The sequence below is a fragment of the Ornithodoros turicata genome, chromosome 6 (assembly GCF_037126465.1).
Source record: "Ornithodoros turicata isolate Travis chromosome 6, ASM3712646v1, whole genome shotgun sequence".
Taxonomy (NCBI): domain Eukaryota; kingdom Metazoa; phylum Arthropoda; class Arachnida; order Ixodida; family Argasidae; genus Ornithodoros; species Ornithodoros turicata.
Window position 1 is genome coordinate 69,930,474 of NC_088206.1, and position 13,088 is coordinate 69,943,561.

Below are 13,088 nucleotides of genomic sequence, written 5' to 3' on the forward strand. Positions count from 1 at the left end.
CGACGAGGCGCGCCGATTTGTGTTTCCTGCGTTTTAATCTCGATTCCAGTCTTCTTGTTGGTTTGGTGCGTGCTTGCTCGGTTGTTGCTGTGTAGGTCGCGTAGTTAAATCACACACGATACCGTTATAGGTCTTGTAGATTGAAAATCACTGCCAACTATGCTCCACGACAGTCGTATATCATCGAGTACACCGTCCATAGGTAGCATAGAACCCAGCTCAACGCTCTCTCAGTACAGTTCGTGCCAGTGAAGTCCTGCTTATCGCGCTCCATAACACAGCGGGATACAGAAAAAAGTAAGTTGGTGGAGGGGAAAAAATGTTCAAAATAAAACGGTAATCGTCGGTATGTATCTATAACGAATAGTACGTTGCGAAAATTTTCAAAACAAGAAAAATGCCGGATTTCAGTGTCGCAGCGTGACTGCTGTGGCGCAGCATCGTGGTTCAGTTTGTAACGTGATTCAGTTTTTAAAGTTACTGTTCGTAGTAAAAGGCGCGTAGAAATAAATAGAACCCTCTTCGCTCAGGTGAACCATGGGAGTTCCGGCCTTCTTCAGGTGGCTCAGTAGGAAGTACCCGTCGATTGTGGCTCATTGCGTCGAAGAAAAGGTACATATTGTCATTCATCAAAACATTACGTCGAATAATTGCAGCATGATCGCGTACCTATACTTCAAGTTTTTGCCAACTATTTCTCGTTTCACAGCCACACGTCGTGGATGGAGTGAAGGTACCAGTGGACACAACAAAACCCAATCCGAATGATGTGGAATTCGATAACCTCTACTTGGACATGAATGGAATTATACATCCGTGCTGTCATCCGGAGAATAAGTACGTTTTATTTTTGGGGTTTTACTTTTTACTTTACAGATACCACGAAGTGGAGCCACCTCTGCTATATTTTACAACTGCTGGGCTCGAACATTTTGTGGATAACCCAACACATAGTTACCCTAATTGTCCCCCCTCCCCCCATCTCCCTTTTTTTATTTTTTCGATAAAGATATCCCTCCCCCCCAAAAAAAAAAAAAAATCTTGTGATTTACATTTCTGGTGCATAGAAAAACACAGTAACCATCAATACTTTCTGGATTTGTGTGCAGCTGACACAGAGTGTATGCTACTATCAGCTTGATCACCAATCATGCGTTACAGCTAGCTGTCGGTAACAATTCCGGTAGTAACTCGGTAATAAATTACCCTTACTTATTCTAAATGTAACTTACAGCTACATCTCCAAGCTATGGAAACCTAGCATATTCATGGTTACCCTTTAAGAAATGAAATGAGAGCAAATGCAACTCTGAAGAGCGCTATTTTTAGCACTTGTGCTGCCCAACAACGATTGTACTTCAACAGCAGTTGCTTTCCGAAGGTATTACGAACAAGCAACAAAACAGCGCTTGTAACCTCTGAACAATTACCTTCCATAATGCTTGTAAACGGAGGCACGGGAAAACATGGCTCTACCAGAATAGCTTAGCTGTGTTTTACTGCTACTTTCTCCAGGAGGTCGTAACTAACTTGAGTTACTTGTTACTAAAAGTTACTAGTGGCAGGTTACTTGCGACTTAGTTACCTCTCAAGGTTGACTTTTGTTACACGACATCGTAAGTTTCTGAAGTTTAGCACAGGAAACATGCACTTTATTCTGCACATGCCGTCATCAGTATCAGAACATCAGCTAATTTTGTAAGAGGAAAATTTGACCCGAAAAGGTCCGACGACCCTTACAAGATGTCGCAATGTTATAATTATTTCTATTCTTCTTTATTTTAAGGCCAGCACCAAAAAACGAAGATGAGATGATGGTAGACATATTCGAATACATCGATCGCATCTTCAGCATCGTTCGTCCGCGCAGATTGCTCTACATGGCAATCGACGGTGGTGGTAAGTCGTACTCCGCAGTCGTGTTCTGTCCAGTTTGGAACAGAACGCAAACGTGAACTCTGTCTCAGGCTCCGCGAGCCAAGATGAACCAGCAGCGTTCCCGACGTTTCCGCGCCTCCAAAGAATCGGCGGAGAAAGTTGAAGAGATTTCGAGGATCCGCCAAGAGTTGGAGGCCAAGGGTGCCGTTGTTCCGCCGGAAAAGCCCAAAGGGGAGCACTTCGACAGCAACTGCATCACGCCGGTCAGTGTCGCCACCTAAGAGAGGTTTTCTTAATTGGTGGCACTTTTGGGTAGATATGGGGTGGGCATGGGTCTAGTGAAGTAGGTATAGTGGGTATAGAGGTAAGATATGGGCATAGTGAAGGAACTAATGTGTTGAAACTCCAGCCATAGACTACTGATATAGCGAAGTTTTTCTAGTGGTTCGACCAATTTCATTACAAGAGGTTCTGCTGTGATCCCGTTAATTGGAACTCCGTTAATATGAACTCTCGGATAATTTGAACTGACACTCGGGTCTAGACTACTATATTGCGAATATATGCTATACTATATATAATAATATATATAATATATATATACTATATTGCGAATAGATTGCCATAGACTACTGATATTGCGAAGATTTTTTAGCGGTTCGACCAATTTCACTACAAAGAGGTTCTGCTGTGATCCCGTTAATTGGAACTCTGTTAGTATGAGCTCTCGGATAATTTGAACCCACACTCTGGTCCCCTCAAAGTACCGTGTATTTGAATGGGGGGGGGGGGAATACCAGGAAATTGAAACGCATGAACATGAGCATCGGTTTATTCGAACGAAATTGTTAGTTCGAACTGCACATTATTCAAACATATCTTCAGTCCTGTTCGAGTTCATATCTAACACGATTGTTCAAGACCTTCACGGTACCTGATTAATTTTTTCGGGGCACTGAATATTCAGACTCGTTCGATACTTTGGAGTCCTGCGGGGAACCGTGACCTTCCTTAGCTGCAGAGGGAACGCGAATCTTTAAAACTTGTGTGTTTAAAGTAGCACAGAACCCTGTTTTCTTTCTATAAAAGTATTAAGTGGGCCAGTAAAATTACAGAACATCACCGCATCACTCTCGTACACACGTTTCTGAATGCGATAGTTCCTTCAAGGCTGTCAAATTTAACAATCAATCAATTTATTGAGCTCCCAAAAGTCCCAGACGGGCGTTACATGGGAGGAGTGGGTTACGGGAAGTGAGGAAAAAGATAATACATAGAAAAAAAAAGGCAGTAAAACAGCAACAACGAATGGAAACAATAACAACAACAACGTTAACAAGTAGGTTACGCAAGGTATCATAAATATGACGCAAGATTTATTAACTTGAGATGGAATTACGAAATTGAGACGGGTCAGTTATGGTAATGGTGTGGGGCGGGAGGTTATTCAATCAATGTAAGTTAGTTTAGGTTAGTGTTAGGTTTAGTTTATTCTAGTCAGGTAGTGCAAGTTAGCTTCGTGCAGCTCTAGGTTGGGTTAGGTTAAGTTAGGAAACAGTCCAGTTTTTCCATACCACAGACGATCCGACAGACCCCCGCTGCATAAAGAATTGGGTCCGTCCGACGGACCTCTAGGACACAGCCAGCTTTAAAACTTGTGTGTTTAAAGTAGCACAGAACCCTGTTTTCTTTCTATAGAAGCATTAAGTGGGACAGTAAAATTACAGAACATCTCCGTATCACTCTCGTACACACGTTTGTGAATGCGATAGTTCCTTTAGGGCTATCAAATTTAACAGTCTGAGATGAGATTCGGTTATTCCTAGAGTGTAACTAACATTGCCTAATGTGACACAGGGAACTCCCTTCATGGCGCGCCTTGCAAAGTGTCTGCACTACTACATCCATGATCGGCTGAACAACGATCCGGGGTGGAGGACATCCAGGTGATACTCTCCGATGCAAACGTCCCTGGAGAAGGGGAACACAAAATCATGGACTACATACGCAGGCAAAGGGGTGAGATACTTGACGCGCGAATGTTTTGAACTTTTTACGTCTTGGTCACCGTAAATCAATCTAAGGAGCTTTGTTTTTTGCGCAGCTAACCCGAAGCACGATCCAAACACGCATCACTGCCTCTGCGGTGCAGACGGTGAGTGTTGTCTGCTATCTTAGATCACTTGGAATTTGAATGAAACAAGACTGGATAGTGAATACGATCTCAAAGGAAGACTGCATCATAATTTAGAATTTGCTATATAGATAATACATGCAACTGTAATTAATGATAAATCGAAGTTTTTGACTCTATTCCATCTAATCCAGCTGATCTAATCATGTTGGGTCTGGCAACCCACGAGCCCAACTTCACCATCATTCGAGAAGAGTTCAAGCCTAACCAGCCGAGAACCGTGTGATTGTGCTCACAACTTGGTGAGTTTGACAGCTTTATGAATTCAGGGGTTCAGTGTACATAGATTGAAGCAAAACCCTAAGGTCGGGACCCAGCAATATTCGGAAAAGAGGATCTTCTTCCACTGGATGTTGTCCTGGTCTTGGCATTCTATGCTAAAGGTCAGATGATTACATGTTGAAGAAGCATAGAGCATTATGGCCCTTTAATTACACCGTGGATGGTGAAAATGATACCCAGGAGAACGGTATACGTTTGAAATATTATCGGCTCCTGACCTGAGGCTCTTGCTTCCTAAGTGTTGTATTAATGAGAGTGATTGTGTGGCACAAAATCTTGGTGAAGTAACGTGTTCATGCATCATGCTTAGTTTTCAGCAACACAATTTTATTATCACTAGTGTTTATGGATATCCAAGGGAATTGCGTTGACGTTTGCTTTCTCATGTGTCTCAGGTCACGAGATGAAAGATTGTCAAGGTTTGGCAAAGGAAAAGTCTGGTGAGGTAATATCTCGTCTGCATTCGGACGGAATAAAACAACCGAAAATGTGTGCTGTACCGAGTCGGTGCTCGCGGTACAGTGCAGAGAATGTAGCCAGACGGGGCAGTCTCTTGTTTCCAGAAGTTTTTCTAGAAACCTCCACTTGCAATCTACTAGAAAATCTGACAGGAATCCCAGCTGCCGACCTGATGCTGTACTGCAAACCGTGCGGCGGCATTGGATGTACCGGAACCGGTATCAGCACGCATTTGCAGTTTTTATCTTGGATATTAACCAGTTTGTGTTGCTCTCTGTGACCTCGTGGAACTTTTTTTGGTTTGTTTATCTGCCTCAGTTCGACGAGCTCGAAAAACCAATCGGCTCAGAGACAGAGTTCATTTTCATCCGCCTGACCGTGCTTCGTGAATACCTCAAGAAGGAATGATTCATGGACAACCTTCCCATTTCCCATTTGACTTTGAGGTGCGTACATATCTCTTAACTTGTTAGGTCTATCAGTGTCTATTAGTTGGTGTATTAGTGCACACTCCCATATTCGTTGCACATTCTTCTGCTCTGTTTAGAGAACTGTAGACGACTGGGTGTTCATGTGCTTCTTCGTCGGAAACGATTTCTTGCCTCAATTTGCCATCATTAGAGATCAGGTTAGTAAAACGCCAGTTTTGTCAACCGTTAGTGGTTCCCGACTATCCATTGCAACTTTCCCTGGATGTTCATGCCTCAAAGGAGGTATGCTATGTATTTCTACGTCTATTCGTCGTTGCAGAGAACATGCATTGACAGGCTCATCAGGTTGTACAAACAGGCTGTGTATAAAACAGGGGTGAGTGCGTCGAATTTGAGGTGTTTCGCTTCTTCCTTTCTTTTTTTCTTTTGTTCAAAGTGCCTCGAAACAAACTGACGTATGTTTCAGGGCTACCTCACCGAGAATGGCTTGGTCAGCTTGAAGAGGGTTCAGCTCATTATGACAGGTGAGTGTTTCTTGGCAATTTTTCTTGTTGTTACCGGTAAAGCTAAAAAAACATCTCGACATTGTGTATTTTGGCGTACAGTGCGAGCTTTTCTGTAAAACCGGGAAAGTATTTTTTTAAAATCATTTGTCGTTAAAGGGGTAATTATATTAATTAGAGTCGACCCTAAATTCTCAAATGGGGGGCAAAACCCGCGCTCTTGCGCTATGATCGCTGGATGAATTTAATCTGCCTGAGGGTTCTTTAAAGTGTGCTGAAACCTGTAACGCAGCACCTGGATTTAGCATCACTTGCGGATAAAAACGCTTCTAGGCAACTTGTATGATTCCCACCTCGTATCCGACAGTTCCCTGTTGGGTTAAATCAGTCGATGGACAGATAATCTTTAGAGCCTGAAGTTTTCGGGAAATATTTTGTCTAAATTCGGAGGGTGAAAATCGGGTGGATAAACGCGTGCACTAAATTTATGCGAATTCGGGTGAAAAACTCGCAATATGCTAAATTCGGGGAGAAATCTGGCTCAGTTACTCAAACTAACTGTAGTGGTGTGGTACAAACAGTGATGTGACTGCATCTGCTGCCAAACAAGTAAGTTAGTGCATTCCTACAGACATCCCAGTGAGGGCAATTTGCCGGGTAAAAATCTGGTTTCACCCTAGAGAGGCAACCTTCAATTCGGGTGCAAGTTCAGGGAAGAGTCGGGTTAACCCTAAAACTTCGGGCTCTACAGATAATCTTCATCATAGATTTTGGTGGAGGGACAGAAAAAAAAAAGTTTCACCACGAGCCGATAAGACAGATACGTGATGGGATATATGTTTGTAACAGGAGTGAAAACGTGCATGATTGACAGATTAGCAGATGGAAAATATGTGGGTGTGTGGCTTCTTAGGAAGAATACTGTGCCATTAATGTCCGCTTCGTGCTGTGGTGAACGACCTCGCGTTGTACGTGTAAATCTACTTTTACCATTTTTTTACGATTTTTTTTTCTTAAATCTGCAATGTAGAATTCCAGAAGCCCAATCTCTGTCCCACCTTTACGTTGTCTGCTTGTACCTAATGTGTGCTTGGGCTTACAGAGCTTGGGGAAGCAGAAGACGAAATTTTTAAACAGAGGCAACAGAGAGAGGTATGGAACCTTTTCTGCCTTTATGCGATATACTTCAACTGCAGATGGCATTTTGAAATTAAATTCTTCCTCAACAGCTCGGCTTCAAAAGAAGGAACAAAGAGAGAAAAATGCAGAGGAAATGGTACGTGACTCAGAGATGCCCTTTCCCTCTTCCACATGTAACTAATTTGCGATGAACATTTTACTGTATCCCGAATAAACTGCCCGTCATTTGAATTTGTCCCATTGTCAGTGTTTGTAGACATAAAGTTTCCAGTTGTTTCATGCTCCTAGCATAATTCATAGTGAAAGTATTCGTCACAAATTACTCCGGTATGTAATTTCCAGATATTTTCAGTCGTGTTTACTGTTGTTCGGCCGGCAAATTTTCATATTTCATGGAGAAATTTGAGTTTACTTCTCATTGAACGTAATAGATGTGCATTGTGGTCGAGCAGGTGGTAAACGTGACTTTTATAATTGGTTAGGGGATGTTGCTTTTATAATTAGGTTAGGAGGTTGTTGCTTTTATAATTTGGTTAAGAGGTGTTACTTTTATAATCTCTCTAGGAAGCCGAATCGGAGGCTCGACCAGCATGGACACCAAGAGGGCAGTTTGCTCCCAGTTGTAAGTCCTCTGTCATGTTGCAAGTTACAGCGCGTAACAACAGTTCTGGTGAACACGGCATGAACAACAATGCGACACGCAGGCACCTGGGCAGAACATGTCACCCGTCACAAATGCCAAGCAGGAGGCATACAACATGCGGCGCGAAGGTATGGAACACCGCAAGAATCTCAGTGCTGGCAACACTGCATTGGAATCCATGCTGAAACCCGTGAGTCGCATTGCCTTTACGTACTGTGTTGTAGTGTCGCCTGTTATTGCGCTGTATTGCTCAAGTGGATATTACCATCAGAACAGACACCGCCTCAGGTGCTGGCAGCTTGTAGATCAAACAAGCATTCTTGTTCGTCTCCCACATGCACTGTGCAGACTTGGGGGAAGTGTGTTAGGTCAAAATGTGTCAATGAATTCTACACAATTACTAGTTGTTCATTAGTGCACTGCAAGAATGATTGATCTGTCAGTGACATGGTACTCGGCATATCTGCTACACTGCTCTGTGTGCCAGACTGTATAGCACATTCACTATGGACTACAACTATGCTACAAACTATGCTACAACTATGCTACAACTATGCTACAACTATGCTACAACTATGCTACAACGATGCTACAACGATGCTACAACGATGCTACAACGATGCTACAACGATGCTACAACGATGTTACAACGATGTTACAACGATGCTACAACGATGCTACACTGCAACTACACTACAACAGACTGGGTCCTGTGGCACAGCATTTGCGCTGCACAATATGGTGCTCCATAAGCCCTCATAAAAATTTGGAGCTGCTTGTTGCATCTCTCATTTATGACAGGGGTCTGATTTGGTTCCATTATCACTGCTTCGTTGAAATGTGATAGCGTACTTGTTGTGAGGCTCCAAAATGTCTGTGGTTTAACTGAATTTGTGATTTTAGCATGTATTGTCATTGGTATTGTGTCTTGGACTACGTTTGTGTTTCTTGTGTAGGATGGAAATTCATCCGACAACAGCCCACAAGGTGTGAAAAGGAAGAAGGACGATGAAGACTCCGACGAAGAAGAACCCCATGATGAAGTTCGGTTGGTACCCACTCCTGTATCACGCCGTGTGTAATCATTGTGCCAGAATACCTTGTTTGAGGTTCATGTTTAAAGTGAAACCATGCATTTAGCAATCCTTGTTGCTTGCAGAACGTTAGGTCTTTCAGGTTTGGCTCCACTCACTGCACCAGTTCATGCAGTGCAGCACTCTTGTATATTAGTAAGTTTTTTATTGCAATTTTGTTTCGTAAGAGTGCACACATAGTTCTGTTCGAGTGCATGGCTGGCCTGCACTTGCTGGATAGGAGGGACAGCAAGAGTGTAAGTATCTTGAGCAGTCTATAATGTGGTTCTGTGTCGGTGGCGGAGAAAAGGGTGTCGCGATCATCTGCAAGGTTTTTGTGGCAGTAAATTAAACGAAAGACGGACACCTAAAAATGAAGACTCACACATGGGTGCCACTGGTCCTTGAGTTCCTTTAGTAGCCTGGAACACAAAAATTCTATTTTCAAGGTTAGGTAAGCCCTGGGATTTTCTGCAGTCCTTGAAAGGCTTTGATTTTGGGTATTTTTGTTATTGTTGTGGAGTTACCAAGGTGAATTGGCTTATCCCAGATCAGAACTACAAACAACTACAACCACAAGAACTATGAAACCACAGGAAACCGCTTATTGTGATAGAAACCAGCAGTGGAAACCAGAAGCATGAGAAGTCAGCCTTTCAATCCTTTGATCTTTAACATTCAGGAACCTTCAATCACGTGAACGAATCACAGATTGTGTATTCTGTTGTGTGATATCTGTAGCTTATACACCTTTCTGTGAAATGTTGAAGTCCTGGCCATAAACAGCGCTTTAGATACCAGGCAACCTTTAAAAAGACCTTTAAAAGGTTGTACGGGAACCATGCTAGTGATACGGATACGGGTCATACGGGAACCATGCTAGTAGCAGGGTGTCCGCAAGGAGCAGAGCGGTGGTGATATCAAGTTGTGCAATACACCAAAACCCCTGCACTCACTTGCTGTACTCACTCACTTATTTTGAAAGTCACTAAGGTGCCACTGAACAAGCTGCACTTGAACTCCTACAAATGGTACAGCATACTGGTAATGCACAATCGCACAGCACTCTTGTTGCACTGTCGTTGAATTTTTATGGGCTGGAGCGGTGAGTCTAGCCAAATCTACGAGACCTTTTGTTTACTGTTCCAACTTCATTTGGGATGTCAACTTGTGTGAGCAAGGCGATATGAAATGGTGTATGAAAAATGATTAGACCCTGATGTTTTAGGGTCAAACCCGATTTTTCCTCGAATTTGCACCCCGAATTGAGGTTCACCTATCTAGGGTTAAACCCGATCTCTACCTGCAAAACTGCACCTAGGCTATAGGCACCTCAAGGCATCGACATATTAGTTTCTCACAAAATATGCGACTGGCCCCTTACTTCTGGCACTCTGGATAAACGGTACAGTGACCGTTTATTCTACAATAATGCCCGATTTCTCCCCGAACTCAGTCTGATGGTAATTTTTCTGCCCGAATTTGCATGAATTTTCAACATCACTTTATTGACCCGATTTCTACCCCCCGAATTCGGAAAAATATAAAACCCGAAAACTTCAGGGTCTAAAAATGATTAATAGGGCATTCAGGTGGAACGATACCTGATCTCATATGATTCACAATATTTTTTACCTGGAACTTAAAGCTGCAAGGAAGATTTAGGAACACCAAAGAGTCAATCTATGTCTACGAAATAAAGTGACTTTACCCTTGAAACAGGCTCTGGGAAGACGGCTGGAGGGAGCGATACTACGTTTCAAAATTTGACATCAGTGCAGACAACGTTGCCTTCCGCTACGACGTGGTAAGTGCTGTCACGTTTTATTTATTTGTTTGTCACTGACGATTTATGTGAAGTCGTTACAAATCTCTGCGCATTCTCTCCTATGACAGGCGGCAGCATACGTGGAAGGGCTGTGTTGGGTACTGCGTTACTATTACCAGGTGAGGTGTCGTTGCTTCTGTTATTTACTTGTTACTTTTCCGAATCATATTTAAACGAGTTTTTGTCGACACCAGGGTTGCGCGTCGTGGAAATGGTTCTTTCCTTACCACTATGCACCGTTCGCGTCGGATTTCATCAACATCGGGGACCTGAAGATAGAGTTTGAACGGGGGACCCAGCCCGTAAGTGTTGTGACTTTTCAAAGCATTTGTCTGTGTGGGGTTGTGGGAGGACGCCTGACGCCTGCAACTGACTGTTCTGTTCTTTTTATGAGTATGTGCATGGCGAGATGAACATTTTTATCTTATCAGTTCAAACCAATGGAGCAACTGATGAGCGTCTTTCCTGCCGCCAGCAAGCAGCACCTTCCTGACCCCTGGGCCGAGCTGATGGTTGATCCCGTAAGTTACGGAAAGCTTGCTTTTCCTAAGTGCTCTTTCATGTACCGTTTTGCTTGACTATCAGTAAGACTCACAAACAAAATTAGAAGGGTCGTAACACTTCAATATGTTGGGTTCACTATATGTGCATGCATCATACTGCATGCCAGAGTAAGGAGGTTTCTTCTTCTGCATATTGTAGAGATGGAAAACACGTAAAACAGGTTCACATCGATGCAGATAATCATTTCATCCGGCATAACTTTTCTTTGAAATTTCACAAACCCTTTTAACTGGTATTTCGGCTTCAAGTAGGGTTGCCACCAGGCCGGTATTATACCGGCACGGCAGGTTATTTGCTCGCTCTGGCGGTTGCTGGTAGGAAGGTGATACCGGCAGCCTTTTGCTGGCATTTATGGCTCAAGATCTTTTGTAGGGGCCTTTCCAGGGTTTTTCCCTTCAACATTCCACTACAACTTGAATAAACTGGCACAGACCCAACTCTGCAGTCACCAGTCGTTTTCTTTGGTTATGCATTATTATTATTATTATTCATTGTTATTATCAGCATTTAGAGCAATTTCTGCCATCAGTGATCCAGCCACACACCTATGTTTCCTCGTATTATCTTGAGCGTGCACGCTCATTCTTTCTCTCTCTCCCTGTGCTCATCCAACCCTCACCCACTTTTCCATTCCCGCGAGTCTTTCCCCGTTTCCCTCTATTCCACCTCCTCTCCCTCAGCCAGTATTTTTCACTACGAAAGGTGGCAACCCCAGTTGCAAGTGGAACTCTGGCCACTTGTTCAGTGTCACGAAATTCATTTTGCACACTTTGTAGAGAAAGCGTCTGGCACAAACAGCCTTCGAGGGGGCTTCTTTTTTTCAAGGCGGGAACCGTCAGAAAATTTTTAATTGATTTTGTTTGTTTGTTTTGGGTGTTTGCCACTTCTCCGAACAGAATATGCATCCATGGGCGACCTATTAGGACATGACTTAAGCTACAACATGGTGCGTGCATTATGGAACGTGGGACATGGCACACATGTCATGTTCTCATGCACATTCCCACACAGCCAACTCGTTTGTTGTCACTGTCACTTTCACATTGCTGGCATGACTGAGTCTAAAGTGCTGCATACCATTTCAGGTCTAAAGTGTGACCCTAATTATAACATGATCTTCCATGTACGTCAAACTTGAAGGAAATATTTTTGCTACGTAGGACTCTCCCATCATCGACTTCTACCCGGACGACTTCAAGGTCGACCTAAATGGAAAGAAGTACGCCTGGCAAGGCAAGCTTTCTTTGACACTTTTCTCTTTATTGCTTTATTTATTTATTTTAATGTTATTTTTTTCACACTTTTTTAACGAAAAAATTGTCTCGTTGCAAAATTTCAGCATGCAGGTTTGTCGTCGTCACCTTAGCTAAGAAAGGTAGCCATATACAATGAAAATGTGAATGGGAGGTTCCTCAGAGGAACATGTTAATGTTACGTTATGTTATGAAATGTTATGTGTTGGACAACCTAGTTGCCTCATGAGTCATAACATAATTATGGGTATACGTATAACGTATAATTAGGGTGATCCTAACCTCATAGCTACGGCCATTTCCATATTTTTACGGGCGCCACCGCCCAAATGCATCTGGGTTCAGTGTTATCCAGATGAGTTTCGATGATGCTAGGAACGTAACCAAGTTATCATTAGAGCCTGAAGTTTTCGGGAAATATTTTTTTCTAAATTGGGGAAGTAAAAATCGGGGGAATAAAAATATGCTCTAAATTCATGCGAATTCGGGTCGAAAAGCTTCCAATATGTTAAATTTAGGGAGAAATCGGGCTCTACTATTACTCTAACGAACTGCACTGGTTTGGTACAAACAGTGATGTAATTTCTGTTTCCTGCTATACAAGCTAGTGTGCATTGCTACAGACAATTCAGTCAGGGCAATTTACTGGGTAAAAATCAGGTTTCACCCTAAAGAGGCAACCTTCAATTCGGGGAAGAATCGGGTTAAACTCTAAAACTTCAGGCTCTAGTTATCATTATATTAGTCGCTCTCGTTACAACTTACAGATGGGAAGAAATCAATTGCATGTCTAGCGAGAAAGTGTAGCCACACAGTCGGGGTTGCCATTGTCTCTGCAAT

At 42.9% G+C, this 13,088-nt stretch overlaps 1 protein-coding gene across 1 annotated transcript; it reads left to right on the forward strand.

The window, feature by feature from the left end:
* Positions 1–44: 44 nt before the first annotated feature.
* On the forward strand, positions 45–12,229 carry LOC135397260 (5'-3' exoribonuclease 2-like; the record flags this gene model as incomplete). Its single annotated transcript, XM_064628712.1, is given in 25 exon segments — positions 45–297; positions 531–612; positions 710–837; positions 1,787–1,919; positions 1,968–2,141; positions 3,736–3,814; positions 3,817–3,897; positions 3,983–4,033; positions 4,207–4,314; positions 4,750–4,799; positions 5,132–5,239; positions 5,242–5,259; positions 5,361–5,441; positions 5,564–5,620; positions 5,711–5,768; positions 6,850–6,899; positions 6,977–7,027; positions 7,467–7,520; positions 7,604–7,720; positions 8,487–8,578; positions 10,326–10,410; positions 10,500–10,550; positions 10,626–10,733; positions 10,863–10,952; positions 12,156–12,229. Coding segments are annotated over 24 exon segments (1,973 nt in total), but the record flags the coding sequence as incomplete, so codon positions are not given.
* Positions 12,230–13,088: the final 859 nt, after the last annotated feature.